At 37.0% G+C, this 26,312-nt stretch overlaps 1 protein-coding gene and 1 pseudogene across 3 annotated transcripts in view; one reads left to right on the top strand and one right to left on the bottom strand.

Moving 5' to 3' along the window:
• ZGRF1 (zinc finger GRF-type containing 1) overlaps positions 1-26,312 on the bottom strand; it is a 67,630-nt gene that overhangs the window by 3,988 nt on the left and 37,330 nt on the right. For 2 of the 3 annotated variants that reach the window (XM_089911575.1, XM_089911576.1), the window contains 14 exons: positions 22,658-22,808; positions 20,216-20,871; positions 19,361-19,499; positions 18,688-18,872; positions 16,856-17,052; positions 15,532-15,671; positions 13,625-13,768; positions 12,231-12,345; positions 10,536-10,798; positions 8,663-8,822; positions 5,302-5,379; positions 4,949-5,096; positions 3,196-3,323; positions 1,183-1,306 (listed from right to left, as the gene is read on the bottom strand). In XM_089911575.1, coding sequence (XP_089767701.1) covers positions 1,183-1,306; positions 3,196-3,323; positions 4,949-5,096; positions 5,302-5,379; positions 8,663-8,822; positions 10,536-10,798; positions 12,231-12,345; positions 13,625-13,768; positions 15,532-15,671; positions 16,856-17,052; positions 18,688-18,872; positions 19,361-19,499; positions 20,216-20,871; positions 22,658-22,808 — 2,628 coding nt within the window. Of the gene's footprint in view, positions 1-1,182; positions 1,307-3,195; positions 3,324-4,948; positions 5,097-5,301; positions 5,380-8,662; positions 8,823-10,535; positions 10,799-12,230; positions 12,346-13,624; positions 13,769-15,531; positions 15,672-16,855; positions 17,053-18,687; positions 18,873-19,360; positions 19,500-20,215; positions 20,872-22,657; positions 22,809-25,927; positions 26,026-26,116; positions 26,220-26,312 lie in introns of all 3 variants that reach the window. The other variant, XM_089911574.1, reaches the window with a different exon arrangement.
• Positions 1-26,312, top strand: part of LOC149749105 (periodic tryptophan protein 1 homolog pseudogene) — a 36,252-nt pseudogene extending 9,940 nt beyond the window's left edge.

The following is a 26,312-nucleotide window of genomic DNA, read 5'->3' as shown; positions in this document are numbered from 1 at the left end:
GGACAAACTGTGGAAACATTATGCTCAGTAAATAAAGCCAGACACAAAAGGGAAAATAGTGTATGATTCTACTTACATGAAGCACCTGTAATAGGCAAATACAGAGACCAAAAGTAGAACAGGGGTCACCAGGGGCTCAGGGGAGAGGGGAATGAGGAATTATTGTTTAATAGGTACAAAGTTTCTGTTGGGTTGATGAAAAAGTTCTGGAAAAGGATGGGGTAATGGTTGCACTACACTGTAAATGTACTTAAAAAAAAAAAAAAGTATAAGTACTGTTACATGCCGCCAGTGTGGATAAACCTCAAAAATGTCGTGCTAAGTGAAAGAAGCCAGACACAAAAGGTCACATATTGTATGATTTCAAGCTGTACGAGACGAAAATTGTAAGACCGTATGATATGAAATACAGAAAAGATAAATCCATACAGACTGAAAGCAGACTGGTGCTTGCCAGGGGCTGGAGGGAGGGAATAGAGAGTAACTGCTAAATGGGTACAGTTTTATTTTGGGGGGATGAAAATGGTTTGGAACTAGACAGAGGTAGTGGTTGCACAGCACTGTGGATGTACTAAAATGCCACTGAATTATTCATTTAAAATGGTTAATTTTGGGGGGGGAATGATTTGTAAAATTTATTGTTATGATTGCTTTCCACATTTAAATATATATTCACTTTTGAATTTTAATTTTTGCATCATTGAAAGTGAACTTCCAAAATGTATAAACCCAGGCCCCCCAAATCTGCATCCATCCCAGTGAAAAAAAATGGAAGAATGAGCCTCCAAATGATAGCAATTATAAAATGGTTAATTTTACGTTACGTGAATGTCACCTCAACTTAAGACTATATTAATAATTTTTAAATTAAAAAAAATGTGAAGTAGAGCTCTACAACAGCTCTACAATAGGGGACATGGATAACAGAGACATATAGATTTTTTTTTATTTTACAGCAAAATCAATATACTTACTACCCACTACGAAAGTACACAGGAAAAAGATTCATTTCATTCTTAAATTATTAGGGTTCAACTTATCTTTAAGATGAGTACTTTCTAAACAATTCCAATTAAAATAATTTTAGGGCAAGGACTTGTTCTTCTAATATTTTCACTTTCTATCAACCTACACAGTGTATAATCAATAAATGATAGTTCTGTATGAATTCAGCAGTAGTACCATTAAGCAAAGTCGATCAAAAAGCGTTTGTTCCAATCCATTTTCATGAGCTGCATCAGAACCCTGAATAGTAGGAGGGAGCTGTTTGGGATCTCCAACAAGAATCAGCTTTTCACACTCAAACCTAAAAACAGAATTCTAAAAATTAATCTAAGCAATGAGAGAAACATGCATTAACATCATTTACTGCACTATTTTCTAAAATGTATTTCAAAGAATTTGAATACCATGACACGTTCTCAGAACTAACAAGGCTTAACAGTGATAATAAGTGTATTAAAAGGCTTTAAAAAGTTGTGCAATAAAGAATCCTTGGGCTTCCCTGGTGGCGTAGTGGTTGAGAGTCCGCCTGCCGATGCAGGGGACACGGGTTCGTGCCCCGGTCTGGGAAGATCCCACATGCCGCGGAGCGGCTGGGCCCGTGAGCCATGGCTGCTGAGCCTGCGCGTCCGGAGCCTGTGCTCCACGGCGGGGGAGGCCACAGCGGTGACAGGCCCGCGTACCGCAAAAAAAAAAAAAAAAAAAGAATCCTTTACATAACTTTACTTTTTTCCACATAAAACCTAGTAAGTGTCCCCTGCCTCTGCAAGGACTTAGTATTTCACAGAACACACTTTGAGAAACAATGATTTTTAGAATCTATAAACTTAGAAACATTCTTAGAAGTCATCTGCCTTAAACTCTTGTTTTAGAGATGTAGCAAATTAGGCTCTCAGGGGTAAAATGTCTTTCTAAATAGGAATAGAATATAGTGGGAAAAAGTCCATGTTTTGAAGAAAAACCTATATCCAAATTTTAGCTCTGTTATATTGTGTGGACACAGCAAGTTATTTAATCTCTACAGCTTCACTATTCTTATCAGTAATCCTGATATAATAATACCACGCATGGCTGTTGTAAGGACTTAATAAAGTATGTAATGTGTTCAGTAGACAGTAGGTGCTCCACAGTATTAACCCTCCACCCTCTCATGCAGGGCGTTACTTTCTCCATCCCTGGCTCCTGAGTAGGGTGACCAACTCATTCTGGTTTGCCCAGGACTGTCCCAGTTTAAACACTGAAGACCCCATGATGCCGGAACCTCCCAAGTCCCGGGCAGATCGTGACAGTTGATGCCCTACTCCCTCATCCTTTCACCTGGGAAAAAAGAACTGTAAATTCACCAAAATAATTGTGTGCTTTATTTTACAGTGGTTGTTAATGTTACATCCCCATTTTTTAAGGGGAAGAAAACATACTTTTGGTTATGACGTGTGGAGATTTATTGCCAAATATATTGAATCAAAATATATTAACATAAAAGTACTTGTGAAGTAAAATCTTTCTTGTGCGTTTTCAACACTTACAAACTGGAAATCAGAAGATTAAATATTTACTATAAAAAAGAAAGAAAACGAAACAATAAGGGGGACAGAACAAGGCCTAGGACTGAAGCCTACTGAGTCTGGTCTAGTACTCCTTCCACTACCTTTAGGATTCCTCAATAAGAGATGCTTTGAAAGCACAGTGTTTCAATTGGCTGAGACAGCTTAGAAGATTTCATAGTTTCCTAAATTTTAGTAGACAAATTTTCATTTTCAACTTATTTTTCTTTATCTACTTTCATAATCTAAAAAACATTTTCGGAACCTAAACACTGGAATTATATCAAGGTAAGGAACTAAAGAACATTCTTCAGTAGAGTTAGGTTCTTAAACTATGACTAAAGAGGCACCTTTAGTCTGGCTGAGAAGCCTGCAACGTTCTAGTAGAATCCTAGCACTTGAACTTTCAAGGCTTTAAGAATGTCTAAACTGTGATCCAAGTAGTGATCCAACTGCCTCAATGGTGATCTAACAAAATTTTGATACATTAACCCCTCCTTCAAATTTCCCTCTGGATTCTTTCAAAAAATCAGTTTAGTACTTGCGTTGCTAGGAATTTTCACAAAAGTCTGGGAAGAGTTTGAACTGAGGAAATGTTTGAAATAATTGTAACATCTGAGCATCTTTGGAAAAGAACTTTTTAGGTTACCTTGCAATGGGAAGGAGGGAAGCCGGTTCTGTGATTTGACTACACTCATCCAGGACAGCCACAGGAAATTTAAGATCATTCATGCATGGGAATGGGCAGGCTGCACAGGTAACTCCAACTACTCGGACCTTTATTACAGTAAGAATGTTATTCATTAACAACTATTAAACAAATTAAGAGAATATATTTACCAAAGAACTTACAGGCTAAAATCAGAAATGAGCAGGTCCTAATTTAATCACTGGCAATCAGAAATCATAGGCCACTTTACATTTTCATTATTCCCACATAAGAAATGGAAATTCCTCTAAGAGTTTTATTTATGAACAGGTGATACCAATGAGCAATAGTTTATAGTAAACCGGGCTTTCACTTAGAAAGGTATCAAAGAAACCATTAATAATTATTCTTACATATCAATATGCTGGATAAGGATGTAAAACGGTAAGTAGTTTACATAAATGACTAATTTGCATTAATTGAATGTAGTCAAACTAAGCCCCTCTGGATTTGGTTGGGGAGAAGGGAGGAAAGGTAAGTCTATAACTCAGATAATAAAAAGCTGGTCTGAAGGCTTCCGAGGACTTCTAGAACCCAAACTTGTTGTAGATTGATTATTATTTACAATTCCTTCCTTCCCCGTGACAGTATTACTCATCCACACCCTTTGCTGCGTGCCTCTGCAGTGTCTCCCACCAGAGAAGTAGGTGGAGTATACTTCCCTGCCCCCTGATGTCGGGCTTGGCCATATGACCTCTTATAGCAATGGAATGTTAGCTGACATGGTGGGAACAGAAGCTTTACACGTATTTGTACGATCTTGCCTGCCCTCTTGCACTTCTGCTGTCTGTCAGGAGAGGGGCATCATGCCACAGACAACTGTTCTCAGAACAAGAGGCTTGACCCACACCAAATGACCTGTAGAGTTGTTAAGTTTGTTGTCTTAAATTATTGAGATTTTGTTTGTTAAGCAACATGATTTCAGCAATAGCTGACCAAAACAGGGTCCCAAACAGGTTGACTGTCGCAAATCTCTCGCAGAAAAAGTGGACCCATGTCCATATTGTCCAACAAGCCAACAACCCTCTTTTCCTCCACTCCCTTTTCTTCCCCCCAGGCTCTCCTTTCACAGGAGAAAGCTACTAAATGACTTCTTTCTCTCCTCCCAGCTGACACCCAGACTGGCCTGGATCAGAACTTGATGAAGGAGATGATGCTACTTGTTGCAGCCGGAGACCCTATGTGTCCAGTGTTGGTTCCCAATATCTGGGATTAAGTGTCTGAGCCTCCTAGATTCTTAGGATAGATTTCAGACAGACCCTGAAAGGATTGGTTTGGTTTCTAAGAAAGCACCAAAGATAAAAATGAACTTGGATATTTTGCCTAGTGTCAGGCTTTCTCTTCCTCTGTTTCTCCTAGAAAAAAGCCAAGTTTCGTTTAACTTCCCAGGAATCTATTCCCACCTCTTCACTTTCCCCTTAAGCCTATAAAAAGATATACATATAGGGAGAAAGAGAAAAGATGACTCTGTCATGGAGAGTTGGATGTGTTCACAAATTTGAAGAACGCTTTGCAATAAAACGTGCACTGGATAGACAGGCACACTTCAGTTGAATCTGAGCTATCACAGTCATTTGTTTTATTTAAGGGAAATAAATAGGAATAATACTCCTATCAACAGGAATAAAAGGGATCTGAATCGTATATATAAATTAAATAAATAAACAGACAAACTGAAGCTGTTTCCCCTCACCTGCTTCAGCAAGGTTTTATTGGTCCCCAGTTTATGCTGCTCAATACTTTTCCTCACATAGACTCTTTCCACAGGAGTCAGGTCTTCCTTTATGAGTGCATGTAGTTCTTTTAATTGTTCATTTTCATTTTCTGAGCCAGCATACAAACTTAAAAAAGAATTACATAAAAGAATACCCTTTGATTCCATTTTCACAGCATCACAAAAAAGTAAAATACAGATTTCCTAAATTAACACCAAGAAAAAGATACAGCTTTCTCTAGTCTTCTTCAGAAACCAGATTTAAGGTTAAGACTTATATAAAATTATACTTCTGTGAACATTCTGTGACTTTTGGAATTTAGCGTTCTTACCTGTAAGGTAAAACTGGCTTGGCAATCTTCCTGACACTCCCAACCCTGACAAACTTTTCAAATCCAAGACTAAGAAGCCTTTAAAGAAAACAGGGTAAAATAGATTCTGATTATTTAGAAAATGGAATCTAAAAGTTTCACATAATATTTACATTATTAAAATTAACTTTGCATAACAGTATATTTTATATTATGTAGTTCAATGTGAAATGGCTAACCTCAAAGTAAATATAATGTAGTTGAAAGACTTTTTTATAAAATGTGTTTCAGAGAATTTTTAAAAATGTATTATCTCTTTTTTAAAAGCATGCCTTTATTTTCTTTTATTTTAACTTTATTTATTTATTTTTGGCTGCATTGGGTCTTCATTGCTGCGCACGGGCCCTCCTCAGCTGCGGCGAGCAGTGGCCACTCCTTGCCGCAGTGCACGGGCCTCTCACTGTGGTGGCCTCGCCCATAGCAGAGCACGGGCTCTAGGCGTGCGGGCTTCAGCAGTTGTGGCATGTGGGCTCAGTAGTTATGGCTCGCGGGATCCAGAACACCAGCTCAGTAGTTGTGGCCCATGGGCCCATTTGCTCCACAGCATGTGGAATCTTCCTGGACCAGGGCTCGAACCTGTATCCCCTGTATTGGTAGGTGGATTCCTAACCGCTGCACCACCAGGGAAGCCCAAAAATATGTATCATCTTATGTTGAGGGCTCATGAAACGTTCATAAAATATTTATGTTAGAATTTATCACAAGTAAAATTGCCCTGGGAATTCCCTGGTGGTCCTGTGATTAGGACTTGGCTCACTGCTGTGGCCCAGGTTCAATCCCTGGTCAGGGAACTAAGATCCCAAAAGCCACGCGGCCAAAAAGAAAAACAAAAACTACAAAAAAACAGGGCTTCCCTGGTGGCGCAGTGGTTGGGAGTCTACTTATTAGCTATGTGGCCTCAGCAAAATACCTGACTTGAGTTTCAGTTCCTCATCTCTAACATAAGATATTGTGCAGAGCTGTAATGAGTATTAAACAAGATAAGGTATGTTAAGAAGCTAACACTCTTCCTACTAAATCTCGATGCTAAATATATGGTAGCTATTGCTTTCCATATTATTATGTCTTTAGGGGCAACTTTGTTTTTTTGTAGTTTTTTTTTTTTTTTTTTTTTTTTTTTTGCGGTATGCAGGCTTCTCACTGTTGTGGCCTCTCCCGTTGCGGAGCACAGGCTCCAGACGCGCAGGCTCAGTGGCCATGGCTCACGGGCCCAGCCGCTCCGCGGCACGTGGGATCCTTCCGGACCAGGGCACGAACCCGTGTCCCCTGCATCGGCAGGTGGACTCTCAACCACTGCGCCACCAGGGAAGCCCTAAAGAATCTCTTCTATGTGTTTTCTGTTACTTTTCAGTAGTTAGTACTTACTCTTCTAGCTTCTTGATTTTTCTTTTCTAACAGTCTACAGTTAAATTTTAATCTTAGGCTAAGCAATCTGAAGTTCTTTGCTGTTTAGTCTCCAGGTAACTTGTCATTATCTTGAATCAGAAAATGTCCTCAGCCACTGTTTTCGATTACTCAGAAGAAAGAGTACACACAGGTAGAACCTTCCTGGAGGGCAATCTTGCAAAGTATATTAAGAAGCTTAAAAATGTTCATATCTTTTATTCTAGGCCTAGGACGTTTTCTTCAGGAAAGAATAAGAAATGGATACCAAGATTTATGTTTAAGGAACTTGGTTGCAATATTATTTATAATGGCAAAAATCTGGTAAGAACTTACTGATCAAAAATTGCTTATTGTATAAGAAAATCATTGCATTTAATAGAGCTATGAAAAATTTTGGTTTCTAAGCTTTAATACCATAGAGAAATAATCAATGAGTAAAAAAAAGCAGGACAGGGCTTCCATGGTGGCGCAGTGGTTGAGAGTCCGCCTGCCGATGCAGGGGACACAGGTTCGTGCCCCGGTCCGGGAAGATCCCACATGCCGCGGAGCATCTGGGCCCGTGAGCTATAACCACTGAGCCTGCGTGTCCGGAGCCTGTGCTCCGCAACAGGAGAGGCCACAACAGTGAGAGGCCCGCGTACTGCAAAAAAAAAAAAAAAAAAAAAAAACCAGCAGGACCCAAAACAATATATACTGTTGAATCCTAAGTTTGGAAAACAAAATGAGTGTGTGTATATGTATTAAAAGTCTGTAAAGAAATATAATAAAATATTATCTGTACTGTCTTGCATATTTTCTGCCATAAGCATTAACTTATATAATTATAAAAGTTAATTTTTAAAAAGTCTACACTTAAAAATAACGGATTATTTCTCCTAATCAAACTTTATCATTTGTGTGAAATTCAGATCATTAAACATTGGAATAATGGTAAAACATTACGTAATACTTTCTTTGCTTTAATTTTTTGGCCACACTGCGGCATGAAGAATCTTAGTTCCCCAACCAGGGATCAAACCCGCCCCATGCAGTGGAAGCACCAAGTCTTAACCACTGGACCACCAAGGAAGTCCCAATTTTTAATAAAATTTACACAAAAATTTTACACCTGTAAAACAGATTGTGCTATTGCCTTCCATGAAACAGCAACAGGCTAACTTATTAGTCTGTAAGTAGGATAAAATCAAATACAAAACCTGACAATTTTGGTACAGGGATGGGATAAAGGTAAAACTAAAGGTAAGATCCCTCTTATTGAAACCAAAAACATAATTTAATCAAACCGTTCAGCTATTTTACTATTATTTGTTCATATAGGCAGGTGGATAAGAGAATAACCCATGACTTGGTTTTGCAATTTTAGCCTACTTCCAAGGTAACAACCCAAAGCTCCTGGGTCAGAGACAAAGGACTTTTACTTATGGCACAGGAAGCAGCATAAGCACCAACATATCTTCTGTGGTTTCCCTTGGTCCCCTTGTCCTATGAGGAGACACAGAGAATCCAAATGGATGCCTGCACTGCAGTGGATTGAGTTGTAGGAAAGGAACACTGAGCTTGGGAATCCACTATTTTTATAACAAGCAGTAAGTAACCCTGCTCTTTGTCTGGGAGGGAGATACTACCTCATCAGTCAAGGTTGCTCACTGCAGACACAACCCTACGAAATGTGCTGAGTAAGAGTGGTCAGGGCCTCGCACGGTAGATTCCTCCCCCAACAATACACGTTCTGGGCTGGACTCAAATTTTTACATGAGCAACTAATAAGTTAGCCTGTTACTGTTTCATGGATGCTGGTTCTTGAGTCAGAGATAAAGGCCTTGCATGTCTGGCATACCCAGGAAAAATGTGCATGGACACTCAGGGCCTATGGTGATCTACCTCTCTCAACAATAACCTAAAACATTAGGTACTGAAATATACCTGTGATACCTACCCAAGAAGTACTCTGTCAACAGCTACATTAGTAGAAGAAGAAATCAAAACTTTCCATGGTCTTGCATTTCCAACGGTAAGAGCTTCACTCTTTTCAAATAGCTGCACAAAAAACAAAATCACCACTGCCAGCAAATAACTCTTTCCTGCTCCAAAAACACCTAATTATTTTGAAAGGGAAAAAAATAAAGGCAATATCATAAATAAATTTCTGAAAAGCACAAGAAATATTTCATCCATCTCCCTCTCTCCTTCATTTAAGTAATTTATTGAAAAATATTAACTGAGTGCTCACTATGTGCTTAATTAGGACAAGGGATAAATACATAGATAATTATTCAAAAGACCTCCATATTTAATGAGACCATAGTCTACTTAGGAAGATAGACAAGCAAAGAACAATGATAAAACAATATGGTAAGTAACATTGTTGGTATCAGAGAAAGAACATCTCTCTTTGCTTTGGTGGAGTTGGGAATGCTTCCTAAAAATAAAAAGAGTAACAGAACTAAATCTTCCAGGATAAGATATCCTGTTAAAGAGAGGGTCATTCTAGGCAGAGGCATGACAAAGCACACAGCTGACAAGTATTTCCATACAGCCTATAGCAAATAGGCAAGAGATGAGGCTGTCTGACAAGGTAGGCAAGGTAGGCAAGGCTGTCTGACAAATCACAAGAGTTCTGCTTGCTATGGCTAAAAGTTTGAATTTTATCTTAAAGACCAGGGGAAATCAATGAAGGATTTTAAGTAGTGGAACTAAATCACATTTTTTTTTTAGAAAAACTACTTGAGGGAAAATATGAAAAAGGGTAAAACTAAAGGTAGGTCAATTAGAAAGCTGTGTGAGGTGATCATAACAATAATACATGTCAACTTTACTAAGTGCCTCCCATGTGCCAGACACCACTCTAAGCCCTTTATTTATGTTAACTCATTTAATCCTCCAAACCTATGAGACAGATGCTATTATCAAACCCCATTTTACAGGGTAGTCTCACCAACTAGGCTATACGGAGGCATGATGAAGGCTTGGATTGAGGAGGTGCAAATGAGCTGGCGAGGAGAGAATCAATATGAAAAGTGGGTACAAACAAGAAGGGACATCTCAGTGACTGATCTGATGAGGGGAGAGAAACAGCGAGATGGAGGAGTGTTAAGAGAAAGTCATTTAATCTAGGGAGAAAAATAATCTAGGATGACTCCCAAGTGTCTAGCTTGGTCAACAGAGTGGATGTGAAGCAAATCCTCAAAATAGGACGAAAAGTAGGATCAGCTTCAGGGAAAAGGTCTGTGAGAGGAAATGAGTTAAAGAGGGAACAGATTCCAGATAAAAGTAGTAGCTCTGAAGAGGAGACAGTAAAGCTCCTTCACTGAGACAGAACCAGAAGAGTAAGAATAGGTCCATACTTAGGTAAGTTGGAAAAGGAAGGCAGGACATTGAAAGGAGTTTCTGTTATGACCTCCATTTCTTATTTTAGAAGCAAAATCAATTTCAGAGAGAGAGAGTGGGGCAGGGGCAAGGATGGTATTATGGGAAGGATGAAGGTTTGGAATAGCTACTATGAAGGATGAAGGGTGAGCTGACTAGGAATTAATTAATAGAGAGCAACACGTAGATGTCTAGATCAAATCTGGATACTTTGATAATGAGAGTATAATGCTACCCATTCATCAGATATGCTGCCTATTCTCCCTTTTAGGGTGGTCAGTTCTGCTCTCATCTAATAGTTTACTAAAATGGGTCCAGATTTGAAAAATGTAGAGTTATTCTGGAATCTTGTCTGACTAGGAAATTACAAGCGAGCTGATTGAGTTACAAAAGCTTATATGACAATGTATTTACTAGAACCGTTTTCTTTTCTTGCTTCTTACCATGTATGATCGTGATAGGGAGGGTATGAATTCCCAGTTCCTTCACTTTTTCACCACTTTCACGTGATGCCATCATTTGAGCTATCTGAATTAGAGCTGTAGCTTGATCCTTGTTTAACTTGTGCGCCTGAATTAACTCACTAGCTAACTGCAACGTTGCTCCTATACTGAGTAGTTCAAATTTTGTGCTGATATTCGAGGAGGCTGGTGGGATAAATTTTCTCTTATTGACTCTTTTGTTGCTCATTGTAGTTGATGAAGACCTAAGCAAATGAAATTTTTTTTAAATGAGAGGCTTTTGAAATAGGTGAGTAGACCTAGTCATAACTTAGCCTTCACTTTATAAGCATCACAGCGAACATTTTTTTGGAGACACAAATAAACATATACCCCAATTTGGAGGAGGATGGAAGAGAACTAACATTTGTTGAAAACCTACTATGTGCTGGCATTATACTAAGCATTTTACATGTTACTTGATGCAATCTTCACAACAGTACTAAGTAGTTAATTATCCCAAATAGAGGTACAGAAATATTAACATTTTTCCCCCAAAGCACACAGCTAATAAGTCATATACCGACTTAAAGCCCATGTTCTATTAAACAAAACCGACTTAGGTAATTAACATAGCCTCTGTTTAAGGTAAAACTGCAATAAACTGGTTTTATTTCTATTAAGACTGAATTCCTGGGCTTTGCTGGTGGCGCAGTGGTTAAGAATCCACCTGCCAATGCAGGGGACAAGGGTTCGAGCCCTGGTCTGGGAAGATCCCACATGCCGCGGAGCAACTAAGCCCGTGCGCCACAACTACTAAGCCTGCGCTCTAGAGCCCGCGAGCCACAACCACTGAGCCCGTGAGCCACAACCACTGAAGCCCGCGTGCCTAGAGCCCATGCTCTGCAACAAGAGAAGCCACTGCGATGAGATGGCCACACACCGCAACAAAGAGTAGCCCCCGCTCATGCAACTAGAGAAAGCCCACGCACAGCAATGAAGACCCAAAGCAGCCAAAAATAAAACAAATAAATAAATTAAAAAAAAATACATTCCTTTCAAAATAGATAAATGACATAATGGATAAGGATATTTATTTTTCTTACCTAGGACTTTATTATGGTGAAAAAAATGAAATACCACAAGTTAGATCATAATATTACAAATTAGAAACTAGACTTTTTCTATCATTTTAGTGAATTCAATATAATGTCGCTCCCAATTTTTAAAAAAGGGGCACGGTGCTTGAGAAATTAAAAATGAGATATAGGTTATGTCAAGAATAAAATTAGTATCAATATATATACTGGATTCAAGCTGTAAAATGTTACATAATTTTAAATGTTTTAAATGTTAAATAATTTGTAGCATAAAAGTACAGATAAATAAATAAATAAAAACACTCAAAAGATCCTTAGGAAATTATTCCTTGACAAAGGAAAAAGATTTGCAGTAACCCTTACTAGACTCTACCACAATAAATAAATAAACAGATAGATGAATGGGTGGATTGTTGGGAAATGATGTGTATTCCCCTTTCTCTTTTGAACCACTGACAAACAGTAACTTCATAATCACTGAAAGAAAATTAACACTTTGTTGGCAAAAATTTATGTAATGTACTTTTATTACATTTTCATATTTACAATTAGTCATCATTTTTTAATACCAATGACCCAAAGGTAAACAATGACTTACATTGTTAACAGGTACTGTGTTAGAGGTAGAGTAGCTGGATTAAAGTTGTCCTGAATATTTTTCAAAGTGGTCAGCTCTGTGCTAGCATTACAAACCAATAATGCATGGACCACTGCTGTAGACAGAATGCAGAAAATTAACATTAATGTAAATGAAATGAACCATTAAAAAAACTCTATTAAATGTACACATAACTCAGAGTTCAGCTACTGAATTAATCACACAACATAAAATAAACACTTAAGTACATGCAGAGGTCCTTTTATCCATTAAACTACTATACTACATGCTCATTCATACTTAATAAATTGCATAACTTAACATCAAATTTGGACTTCCATATGTCAGTTAATGAATAAGAATAACTGTTTTGAGTTAGGGTGTGGTGACACTGCTTAACAGCCAGTTCGATTTGATCAGCATACATTGTACAGTAGTGTTTATGGAATTTGTTAACATTTTCTTGCATTTCTTCCTCAATTATTTTATAGGAATATATGGAAAGCAGAAAATTAGAATGCTTTTATTGGTGAGGAAACAACTGCAACAAATATGAAAATATGCATTCAAAAAATGACAAATGTTCACTTAATTAGGCTCTTATTGAACTCAAGCTGGTTGACTAGGTTTATTCAGTTCTAAAAGAAAAAAAATCAAGTTAAAAATGTCTATGAAATATTTGAAATGGGTCATTAAATGCTGTGTCTTAATTAGATATGGACCAAATTCGACCATCAGAAATTACTCCAGAGATCAAAATGTATAGAGAAGTATACAGATTCATAGAACTGGATAGGGATTCAGCTTACTAAAGCTTCCTTTATTAAAAGAAAAGTAAGGCTCAGAGCCTACTGTCTTATTAAGAATTTCTCAAGGCAGATGATAAAATAGCCTCAAATGAAAATCATACCCTCCTGCTCAACTGCTCGCGAAATCTCTTGCAAAATCTACAAGACCTTCTCAATGTAAAAATAAATGATTTGTTTACTAAATGTATACTACTAGAATAATAAACCAAGAGGATTAAATAAATCAAGAACTGGAACTTGATATAAGAAATTATTTAAGAAAATTCTTATTTATATGTTTAATATTTATATTTTTAGAAATCGGGTATATACCATGTAAAATTCAACTTTAACAAAATACTTAAGTGAGGGGTCAAGATTTTATTATATTGTTAGCCCTCTAGGACTTGAGCTGCAGAAATATTTAGATATTCAACTTTCATACACATTTCAAGAATACTGTACACAATAATAGGTAGTAGAGGTGGATGCTTTTTGTTGGCTTTAATCAAACAATCCCACACAAAGTTAGCATTCTTGCTCACAGTCATCACATGTCTTTCATTCTTTTTTAATACAAATTAATATGGGCATAATAATACTTACTGTTAGTGGGCCAATTCGAAGGGAAATAACCTTTCAAAGGTAGTAGCTCTACCTCATTGATAGATGATGGACCAAAGAAAGTACTACATGCAATAAAAGTATCCAATTCAAAGTCTAGGGTTTTTGAAACCACCCAAAGATCATCTGAAAAGACAAACACTTTTAAAGGATTCAGAACTATGCTCCATCCAAAGCTACCTTGGATTTCTTTGATGCTTAGTCCTACATTATTTCTCAAAAAAACAAACTTGGTTATTATCACCAACAAGATTCCACTCAGAGACCCAAACACATAACATTTCATTCCCATGTTTTTAACTCAATTAGTTTAATGTTTTTAAAGTTACTTTATAATTTTAAAAAAATGTAAATAAAGCAAAGATAACATCTAACTCATTTTTCTCTTATAGCTACATTTGATTTTCCCAAGGTAGAATATTAGTCTAAAAAGATGCTCCACCATGTAAAGGTTTCTATGCTCAAATAAAGTTGGCAATCCATGGATAGAATACAAGTTCTCTTAACAGACTTCCACTTAACATATGTTCCAGATTAATTAACGTTCTCCTTTCTTCTCCATAGTACACTGAGCACTCATAGCTAGTAGGCTGCTTTCCAGAATATCTATGCACTATTTCTACCATCAGTGGAGTTTACAAAGAGTCAACTGCATTTGTTCTAAAACTTATTTATACTAGTTGTATTTGCTATTATAATTATATAACTTAGTCACATATTATTTGACCCATTATGAGTATGAAGGAAAAAACTTGTTGTTTAAAGAAAACTACATTCCGGCCTTACCTGGTGGCACAGTGGTTAAGAATCCACCTGCCAATGCAGGGGACACAGGTTCAAGCCCTGGTCCAGGAAGATCCCATATGCTGCGGAGCAACTTAAGCCTGTTTGCCACAACTACTAAGCCCATGCGCCTAGAGCCTGTGCTCCACAACAAGAGAAGCCACCGCAATGAGAAGCCCGTGCACTGCAACTAAGACCCAATGCAGCCATAAATAAATAAATAAATGTATTTTTTAAAAAATGTAGGTAGCTATAAGGTACTAGATTTAGCTTTGCTTTGTTGATTCAAAGTTTCTTATATCATTTAAAATAACTAATCAAATAACAAAAGCAAGCTAGGTTAGGATCAATGACAAGCGTAGGTCATGAAACCAAAGATAAAAATTAACCCAACTTAGGGACTTCCCTGGTGGCGTGGTGGTTAAGAATCTGCCTGCCAAGGCAGGGGACAAGGGTTCGAGCCCCGGTTCAGGAAGATCCCACATGCTGCAGAGCAACTAAGCCCGAGCACCACAACTACTGGAGCCTGCGCACCTAGAGCCCGTGCTCTGCAACAAGAGAAGCCACCGCAATGAGAAGCCCGCGCACTGCAATGAAGACTAGCCCCCGCTCACTGCAACTAGAGAAAGCCCGTGTGCAGCAACAAAGACCAAATGCAGCCAAAAAAAGAAAAAAATTTTTAAGGATTTTATTTCCAAATATACAAAATTTGGGGTCCAAGGTTGTCATATTGTGCAGCAATGACAGAAGTATCAATAAACTCATTACATTTTCAGCTTATTTTTTATATTAGGTTCAGGATACAGTTCATTCAGTATACTTATGATGCCAAGAGCTTGGTGTGACTCTTTAACCAAAATTAAACAGTTTTTGGTAGCCTATAATAAAGCTTTTAAAAAAACTAAAATTTAAAATATGCTTTTTAGGGGTGGGGGAATAAAATAAAATATGCTTTTTAGAAATGGTCTAATTTATTGTACAATAATTCACAATATGTACTATGAAACTGTACTCTTAAAAATCTCTTTAATATAAAGAATTTACAGGGCTGTATGTAACTGAGATACAAGGCTAGACGCAGCCACAACATAATCAGATCAACTTACCTTTGCTGTAAGTCGAAGAACTTTCCTTCCGACTCAGCTTAAGATAAAGTTTGCTCTTAGGTTCATTATAAAATTCAGGATCTACAGTAGTAAACTTCTTTAGTTTACCATACTGTTTTCTTTGAAAATCAAACCCTTTTCTGCAAAATGAGTAAAAGACAAAAGTGAATTTGAATATTAAGGTATGATTTTTTTTTTGAGATATAACTGACATATAACATTATATTAGTTTCAGGTGTACAACATAATGATTTGATATATGTATATACTGTGAAATTATCAGCATAAGTCTGGTTAACATCTATTGCCACACAAAGTTTTTTCTTGTGAAGAAAATGGATGAAGTTTTTATTTTTAAATAAATTGAATTTTTTAAAAAAGCACTGAAGAACTCATTGCGTGTATAAAATTTTTTCTTGTAATGAGCTCTTACTCTCTCACCACTTTTCAAATATACAGTAAAGTAATATTAACTATAGTCACCATGCTATACATTACATCTGCAGGACTTATTTATTTTATAACTGGAAGTTTGAAGGTACAACTTTTTTTAAAAAATCTTTAAAATACAGTATGAAGAGGCAAGAACCAGGGATGTGTATGTTTATATACTTTCATACATATATACACAATAAAAATACATTGTGTCAAAGGAAGAAAATAGCAAGCCTCACAGAAACATCATTAGTTTTAAAAGAGATTGAGATAGGAATAGTATCTAAAAGACAGGGTACTTCAGTTTCTATAACTGTAAAAGTGGAATAATAAATTATCATATTACCATTTCTTATAAATTATGATGATTAAATGAAATAATACATGCAAAGTGCTTAGAAGAGTGCCTGGCATGTACAAACTCCCAATAAATGCTGTTATTATTAAATTACCATGCAAATGCTCATTATATTTACTTTTTGGGTAATCCAACTTTTGTAAGACATGTTTCCAAAAAGTAGCATTCTATCATCCTATAAACTATGTAGTTCAGGCTTGTGAATGACCAATATGTATTATCCTGTGCTGATAAAAATTATTCTTGTGATTTTTTTGATAGGGTTTCCCTTAGAATTATGATTATATGTAAAAATGCTTAGAAAAATGGCATTCCTGCCAGTAATCCTGATATTGCTGACACTGCTCAATGTTTAGAGGGGGCCAAAAATAGCTTTAGGGAATTATTGCCATTTTATAGTCATAAAAAATGAGGTACTCTATCTTTTAGACATTCTTCCTATCTCAATCTCTTTGAAAACTGATCATAATTCTGCGAGGTTACTATTTTCTGATATAATTAGAGGCAATTACTTGGCACCATAAAACATACCTCACCAAAAGCTGGCATTCCTCATAGAGAGGTATCTTTTGACTTCTTAAGTACAAGCCAATACTTTTTATATCATTTAAAACCATGCTAGGTAGAGATTTTTCCTGTGTTAAATATCCTGGGGTCACTTCTTCAAGCCACTTGAAAAATTTACATCGGTCAGCTCTGGGTCCATCGCAGGTATAAAAGAGACGACCCTAAGGGGAAAAAGATATTGAAACTTTAGTGAGAAAAATAATGTTTTTATTTTTTATTTTTTTTTTACTGTTTTTGTACTATGTTTGTCAAGACTTTTATAAAGACTGCTTGGCATTAATGTACTCCAATAAATTAGCCACTATACAACTTAATCTTTTTATTAATTTAAACAATAAATTAAAACTTAAAACCACCTACTTTTCATTTATTACTTTTTATCAAAAATTACACTATTCTGAAAACTCAATCTTATTTGACAAATAATATTTATTGATCTCTGACTTAACATGTTCACTATAGAAAACCTGAAAGCTGCCCCAAAACAACTATAGGGAACATCTTGTGCATTTCTTTTTTTTTTTTTTTAACATTTACTCTTTTTTAAAAAAATTTATTTAGTTTTGGCTGCATTGGGTCTCTGTCGCTGTGCGCGGACTCTCCAGCTGCGGTGAGTGGGGGCTACTCTTCGCTGCAGTGTGCGGGCCCCTCATTGCCGTGGCCTCTCTTGTTGCAGAGCACCGGCTCTAGGCGCCCGGGCTTCAGGAGTTGTGGCTCGCGGGCTCTGGAGCGCAGGCTCAGCAGTTGTGGCGCACAGGCCTAGCTGCTCCGCGGCATGTGGGAATCCTCCCGGACCAGGGCTCGAACCCGCGTCCCCTGCATTGGCAGGCGGACTCCCAACCACTGTGCCACCAGGGAAGCCCCTCGTGCATTTCTTTCCAGACTTTTTTCTCACGTAAGTGCAAGCATGCACACACACACACAAAGATACACACATGTATATTGTTTTAATAAAACTCAGATAACAACACATTTTCTAGTCTATAACCTAACTCTTATACCCAACAACATACTATGAGCATGACAACCATGTCATCAAATAATCTTAAAAAGAAAAAAAAAAAAAACACTTTTAGTGGCTCTATAATATTTTATTCTATGGTTATAATATTTTTATGAATTCTTGCTTTTGAAAACTAAATTTAAAACCAAATTTACATACTCAACTAATGATGAAGTGGAATATGCAAGCAATGGAGGAAAAGTTGTATTATTATGAGTGAAAGCACAGTCTTATGAGTACAAACCATCGGTCAATATTACAAACATTTTACTAACTTAACTTCTTCCATAATAATGTTATCAGCAGTATAAATTAAATCAATATGCTTTTCTATTCCCCTGGCCTTATCAGTTACGTTACTCATACTAGGGATCACATAGTAGACCAGCTTTAACCTTTACTTCCTTCAGGCTCATCTCTGCATTCTCTAAGCCCTCAGGTTGGGACATATTCCCTTCTCAGTGCTCTCACTGTAATTTGGGCATATCCCTCCTACTTTATCAATTACGGTATTATATAAAATTTCCTTTTATATATCTCTCTCCATCCACTACTGTGCAACAAGTTCCTAAGCAACTTGAAGGTTGATTTTAACTCATATTTTTGTATCGTCGAATGCAAATCATCTTTCAGGAAAAATGTATTGAGAGTTTACTATATGTTAGTTACTAATGTCTCAAGCAGAAGGCTCCCAGTCAAGACTTACTCTTTAAGCTTGTTGTAAAGCAATAGGTACCTAAGCCTTTTATGAGACTTACTTGTCTCATAAAAGGAGGGCAAGAGGGAACAATACCTTATTTGGACCTTCCTTTTTAACCATGACAAGTTTTGCAGGCTGATGATGATGGCAGGATGGCACATTATTTTCTACATTTTTCAGTTTGTCTCTGTTTGATGATGTGTAAAACGATATGTCAACTTTTGAAAGAGCTCTGTGCAACCTTTGTGCCAACCCAAACAGCAATATATTTAAATGTTCTACAAAAAAATTTTTCAAGATAATTTTAAAAAATACATAGGTACAGATGAAAATTAAATACAAAATAATTTCACATTTGTATCAGATATGTATTAGCTAAATTTGAAAATAGCCTTTTGACAGTAAACTATAAGCTAATACTAACATCCATTTTTTAAAAGTCCAGTTTTACTCTTGAACAAAACAAACTATGCACCATACTTAAAATTTCCTACTTAACAAAACCATCTGTAACACTTCCAGTTAAAAAAAATTTTTAAACTACACCTTGAAAAAGATAATGCTGTCATTTCCCACTCAAAACTCAACTTTGATCTGAAATTAAAATACAACTTGCTGTCAAAAACTGGATTAAATATATAGAAAATAACAAATCTCAAGTAGACAATTTAATGTAAAAATTCATAAAAGATATACTTTCTTACAGCTAAACTATTTACATTAAGCAGCAATCAATCATAATAAAATAAAAAGATAACAGTCATACCTATGAGACAAGATGTAAAAATTTGCTTATAATGAGCAGGAGACTGAAAAACAGCTGGTATGTGAATTTGCCTTTGGGGAAGATATGCAGATTTTATTTTCTGCCTACTTGGGAAGCATAGCTCGGAGTCATTTATCTCCTGAAATGGAATAATTCAAGTTATTATAACAACTCCAGAAAAATACTGTTTACTAATAAGCAAATTCCATAGATATGTTAAAGGAAATAAACAAATTTTTCTTTTGACTTCCAGAATCCATGAAAACCATTTTCTAATTTTAAATGAGAAACTAAGTATAGCAAGAAAGGCTATGCCATGGCACTTTTAATGATAAATAAGACTAACTTTTCTTGTCTGCCCCTTAATAAGTTTTTAAATATTTTTGCTAGGAAAAACTTAACTGATGTGAGTGAATCATTATGTATCTCTATTTCTGGTTACAACTATAGTAAGAATTGTTCGTAACCAATGTATAATAAGATGTATCTTTACCCTAATAATGATCTGATCAGCAAAACTGAGCTGAGAGTGAAAAATGAAAATCATAGTAACAGTAGTAGTGGAAGTGATGGTAGAAACAGAGCTATAATTTATTAAGTATCTATTACGTGCCAGATACTGCACCAGATACTTTCAAATATATAATTTCATTTAACGTCCACAAACTCTAGGAAAGATCTTAAGTCAAAGAAAATGTGAGTGTAGCAAGAGTTTTGGAAAACTCTAAAAAAAAAACAAAGCCATTGGCTCCGAGATTAAAATCATTGCACCTACATGATTTTGGTAATTCTTTTGTTGAAATTCAGATAATAACTACTGGAAAAAAGATGCAAAACACGGGTACATTTCCTCACCTGAAAATCTCCTGTTACACTGCAGTTGTAGCAGGCATACTCTCTTAACACATTTTGAATTTCCTCAGTCTTAGAAGTCTGCTTTAAATTCAAAGAAAACGCTTTCTTTCTGGAAACCAAATCTTGACTGCTAAAATCCTGCTGCTGTTGCTGAAGCATGTGTTTCATGATTTGCAAATGCACAGAGTCTACAGAACTTTCATTCACAGCACCACTCTGTCCTTCACCCGTGTCACTAAAATGCATCCCAGAAATAGCCTCAGCAAAGAAGCCATCTGTTACTTTCTGATCAACTCTGTCTGGAGTAGTCAAGTTGCACTGGAGTATGTTTTGATATTTCAGCCACTTGCTTTGAGTAGATATATCATCAAAAAGTGAAACGTCCCTTGGAGTCACTTCCTTAGATTCTTTAGAGATAGAAGTTTCGCTCTGGTCCTCTGACCCAAAGCTAAAAGAAGGAACTTCTGACTCTTCACAAAAGTTGAATATTGGAGAACCAGAAGACCCTTGCCTGTCACAGTCGATCACATATGAACAGGAATCTACATCAGGTGGCCCACTGGCAGGTGGCAAAGTAATAAGTGGAACTCGGGTTCCACTTACTAATGAAAGCCTTTGAAGGTTCTTATCCTCCAGAGAACTCGATTTTTTCATTACTAAAGAAAAAAAAAGCTAGTTAAATAAAAATGTATTACGGACATCACCCAATCTCTAGAAAACAGTGGGTATCCATACAGAAAAGCAAAAAGTACCAACATGCCTTGTACCAAAACAAACAAAAATATCACATTTCCTTTAAAAAACTTTAATGGTTTTAGTCTCCAAAAAATAAAGAAACTTTTCCAAGGTTGATAAACTTGAAATCCTTCTCTTTTTCTCTTCCCTCTTAGCTAAGGATTTCCACTCACCAGCGCCCCACCAATTACTACATTATATTTACATAACACTGAAGTTTTCAAAGTATTTTACAGCCGAGAAGGGATTCATCATCCTCATTTTATAGATAAGATTGCAACAAGGCCTAGAGGTAACATGACTACCAATTGGCAGAGTTAAGACAAGAACCCAGAACTAGTTTTTTGTTCTCAACTTTATATTCTCCAGAGACTGAAGTTCAAGGTTTATTTATCGATGTGTTGCAACTTCCTTTATATATTTATTACATTCACAGACTAATATGTTGACCTTCAGGGTAAAGAAGACTTTTAGCTTTATTTTGATACATTGTTATGTGATAAGAGTTCAACTCTGGTAAACTCATGTTATGGCAGATTTTGGCTGAGTTTTATAATTCCTTCTGTCAGCATCGTTAGTAATTGATATATTCCTGAAAATGTAAAAAGCAGTAATATTTGTTGAATAAATAATGAATAATACTGCATGGGAACTATATAAGCTTAAAGTTTTTCTCTGAAATGCTATGGTTTACCTATTTTATAATAATGTACCTTCTTGATAGAGTTTCTATTTTGTTGGGAATAAACTCTGGAGGTCACTTGGGAAGGTAGTAGAACAGTCAATGATATTTTTTTATAAACTGTTACCTTGTAATTCTAACAAGCTGATCAAGCAACACTGACAGAAAAGTTAAAACCTCATTAAATAGTAAAAGATTCATGGTATAACTGTGTAAATCATCTATAGGCCATTGTCACCTCACTTGTTTTAGATACCCACAGCTCCCATACTGACTCTTTCCTACCTTGTTTCCTCTATCAACCACACCTACTAAACCTTCTTCAACCCAGCTACCCAGACACATTAGTTTTTATTTTTATATCATCCACCCATAACCAAAAAATTATCTACAACTTCACCCCTCACCCAATATAACTTCAGAATCAAGGGAAGATACATTGACGAGATTACAAGAAAAGAGAGAGAAAAAGAAAAGTTAGCGAAAGGGATCCTACAGAATGTATTATACTTATCAAGAAGCAGGAAATTACTCACAGGGAAGAGTCAAAATGTATGAAAACAGAGGCCTGAGAATGCAATTGAGGTAGCAGCAACTGAAGAGTTCCCTGATACTGCCAGGATCCCAAAGCAAAAGAGGGGAACTAAGAGGTTATGCTAAGGTCAACCATGACCAGACATTCACAATGAATCCTTTCCCTGAGAGGCAAAGGGGCTATAGAGGGGCCGGGCTCTGGAGTTACAGCTGTGAGAAGTGTTGGCAATGGTAGAAGACACTTTTAGAGGTCTGTGATGAGAAGATGAGAGAAGAAATAAGAAGGAACTAGAAAGCTGGAAGGGAGTATTGTATTTGAAAATAAGAGCCGTCTCCAATAGAAAAAGTCAAAAGGGAGAGAGGGTGTGGGAAGGTTTGAGGGCGTAAGACATTGAATCTTGTTTCAAGATTATTTTTAGTTTAGTAACAATCTCTCAAATAAAAAACTTCACTTTACATGGACAGACAGATTAGAGCCATATGGTAGCAACTGTCTAAGTTGAGAAAGTGAAAATCACCAGGTAAAGTTCTTGCTTTCAGGGACTCCTCAGAGAATTCCAGTATGAAGTCTTCATCTCTTGAGTTCAAAGGAAAAGTAGAAACAGGGCTTAATGTGGAGATCTTTTGTTCTGGTGACGTCACCTATCCAGAAAGAAGAGACAAAACTACAGATCAAAATCTTTTTCCCTATAGTTTGAATGAATTCTAATAACTATTGTAAAAATAATGCTTTCAAGCACATTGTGTAGAGCTATAGTGGGGCAAAGCTTCCTCCAAAAGGGGCAGGACAGAATAAACTCACTAAAATAAACAAGAATAATAGAAAGTGAAATACAGAACATAAAACCTGTTGGATTTACTTGAAATGGGTCAGATTCTGATTTGGATTGATCTGGGTTATGGGGATTTGGTTGTGAAGATCAGTTTCCATCTAAGGGTCTCAGGCTTAATCAGATCTTATGTTTGGAGCTGTGAAGGTAAAACTTCCTGAAAACCCAAGGACAGCTTTCTCTTAGGTCCTCAGGTCTAGGAGGACTTTTTTTATATATTCTACATCTGAACAGTCATATTATTCTCTATGTTATTCTCCTTAGAACAGTATTTAATTTTGTTGCTGCTTCCAGAAATTAATCACCCTAAAAATCTAATACTAATTGAACAGACAAAACTGGGGCTTGGGCCTCACAGGCAGCTGGAATCAGGGCTTCCACTGCTGTCACTAACTCCGTATCTTTCTCTGAAAGTCTGCTTCTCTCTCTTTCCCTGTAGACCAGATTCCTCCACATGGCAGGAAGCACAGCCCACTGAAAACTTCCTAAACTTTCCACCATTAACCACTGTAGCAGACGCTGCTGCTGTCCTGGCCATGTCTCCTTGGCCCATCTATGAGGTCATCTACAGTTGGGGAATTGCTCCCCTACCTGTCCCAGGCTTCCTACCTCTAGCATCTGCATCATTCTGCCTGAGGACAGCGGCTGGGGGAGCGCGCTGGGACAGCAGGTAGGGCAGACCAGAAATGCCAGGTGGTTAATATGCCCAGGAGTAATCTTCAGCCAAAGAGGGGTGGGAATTGGTGCATAAATACCTTACTTTCCTCATTCTTTGGGAGGACAATTCTAAGTTTTGTTTTATAGGTCTCTTAGAGGGTTCCCAGCAGGACTCAACACCTTTTATTATTGCTTTCTTCCTTTCCCTGTCCCCCAGTGTGACTGTATTTGGAGACAGGGCCTTTAAGAGGTAATAAAGGCTAAATGAGGTCATGAGAGTGATGCCCTAATCTGACAGAATTAGCATCCTTATAACAAGAGAGTTCTCACTCGCTGTGCTCTCTCTTGCTCTCTCTCTCTCTATGTGCACATACCAAGGAAGGACATGTGAGGACATAGTGAGAGGGCATAGTGAAAAGTAGCCATCTGTAAGCCAGGAATAGTTCTCACCAGAAACTTGATCTTGAACTTCTACCTTCCAGAACTGTTACAAAATAAATTTCTGTTGTTTAAGCCACTTATCCTGTGGTATTTTATTACAGCAACCCTAGCCAACTAATAGAGTCCTGCATCTTACTCCACTCAGTAAAGCCCACCTCAGTCCACGCTGTTAAGTCAAAAAAGCCAGGAGTCTTTCTCCTGCCCTTCCTTCATCCTACTCTCTACATCCAATCCAGCAACATCCATGCTTCTAACTCAAAAATTTATCTTAAATCTCTTTATCAACTGCTCTACACTTTCACTGCCACAATCTCTACTTCAAGTCACTATCGTCTACGGCTCCTCTTGACTGGTTCCCTGGCTTCCACCACAGTGCCCATCACATGCATCTTCCACCCAGCAGCCAGCAAGATCTCTTAAAAATGTAAATGTAATGGGTGTTCTGCTGAAAACCCTTCAGTGATTTCCCCAGGGAACACAGAGCAATATCAAAGTTCTTAACCTGACCTGCAAGGCTTTGTATGTCTGGTCCTGCTCCCTTTCCCAATTTCATTTAATTACCACTTTCCCTGTCACTTTCCACAATCCAGCTACTTTGATCTCCTTTCACATTCTTGAACCCACCCAACTCTTTTCAATCGCAGGGTATTTACACTTGCTGTTTCTGTACGTGGTATGTTCTTCCCCCTACTGCTGCCACAGCTGGAGAAGCCTTCCTAATCATCTGTAAAGTAGATTCCCCTATAATTTCAGAGTATCTTCACAACTTTTCTGTATAGCAGTTATCTCAGTTTGTTTGTTCTCTTGAGTAACATCTCTCTCCCCTGCTGGCCTTTAAAATCAGAGATCATTCCTGTTTTGTCCAACACTCTATATCCAAGTCTTACAAGTTCCTGACCTATAGAAGGCATTCAGTAAACACTGCTGAGTTCCTATTTATTCATAAATTTTATATTTCACAGTAAAATTTCATTGCTCATTTCACACATGTTCCACACATTTCCAATTAAGATCATGCCTAGGCACTTCATTGCATATCATTTGTTACTACTCTTGGGACTCTTTTTCTGGTATATTTTCTACTTGGTTTAAGAAAGCTATTAACTTTTCAAGTTTATCTTATCTTCAGCTCCTTTACAAAATTATTTTTAAACCTCTCTTTTTTTTTTTCTTTTTTTTTTTTGTGGTACGCGGGCCTCTCACTATTGTGACCTCTCCCGCTGCGGAGCTCCGGACGCGCAGGCTCAGCAGCCATGGCTCATGGGCCCAGCCGCTTCGCGGCACATGGAATCCTCCCGGACCAGGGCACGAACCCATGTCCCCTGAATCAGCAGGCAGACTCTCAACCACTGCACCACCAGGGAAGCACTCATTTTTAATTGATTCATCTAATTCTATTTTTTCCTTTCTAATTATGTATGCCTCGCATTTCATGTCACATTGCAAAAAATAAAACATCTGAATAACAAAGAAGATAGCAGTAATCCACATTTTGTTATTTATTCTAACAAAAATTATACTGTGCTGTTTCATTACTAAAATAATCATGGTTGGTTGTTCATAAACTTTCTTGATCATGTTAAAAAAAATCATCTAGTCTTAAGATTTTTATCATTTTAGTTTTTAGTAGAGTCATTTCTTATAAGACCACAAACATTTTTTACTCACAACTGTTAAAACTTTGTTTGGGGAATTCCCTGGTGGGCCAATGGTTAGGACTCAGCACTTTCACTGCTGGGGTCTGGGTTCAATCCCTGGTCAGGGAACGAAGATCCCATGAGCCGCAGGGTGCAGGCAACAAAACCAACAAAAAAACCTTTGTTTACATTATACCTTATTTGCTTCCCACGAAGTCCTCTCTGTTGATTTAAAATTATAATCCAAATAATTATATAAATGTTCTGAACCTTTAGGAGGGAAATCTAAAATTGCTGTGGGGGGAAAAAAAAGCATGGATCTTTACATAGTTTGTTCAATGTCAAATAACTTCTTAATGTTACATTTCATTTATAATTTACTTACAATCATTTTCAACTGAGTCCTTATTAGACTCAGCTGTCACTTGAAAATTCTCTTCAATATTAAAGCTAGTACCTCCTTTTGGAAAGTTTTCTTCATCTGGGAACTAGAAAATAGAGATCTACTTATCAGTTCAGAAAAAATGTGTGTGCATATCCATATATTTACCTCTCTCTACACATATAGTTTATAGTTATAA

Source organism: Delphinapterus leucas, chromosome 5, assembly GCF_059928025.1.
Source record: "Delphinapterus leucas isolate spDelLeu-1000000601 "Yukka" chromosome 5, BTC_Dleu_Yukka2, whole genome shotgun sequence".
Lineage (NCBI taxonomy): Eukaryota > Metazoa > Chordata > Mammalia > Artiodactyla > Monodontidae > Delphinapterus > Delphinapterus leucas.
This window is presented reverse-complemented; position numbering and strand designations above follow the sequence as displayed.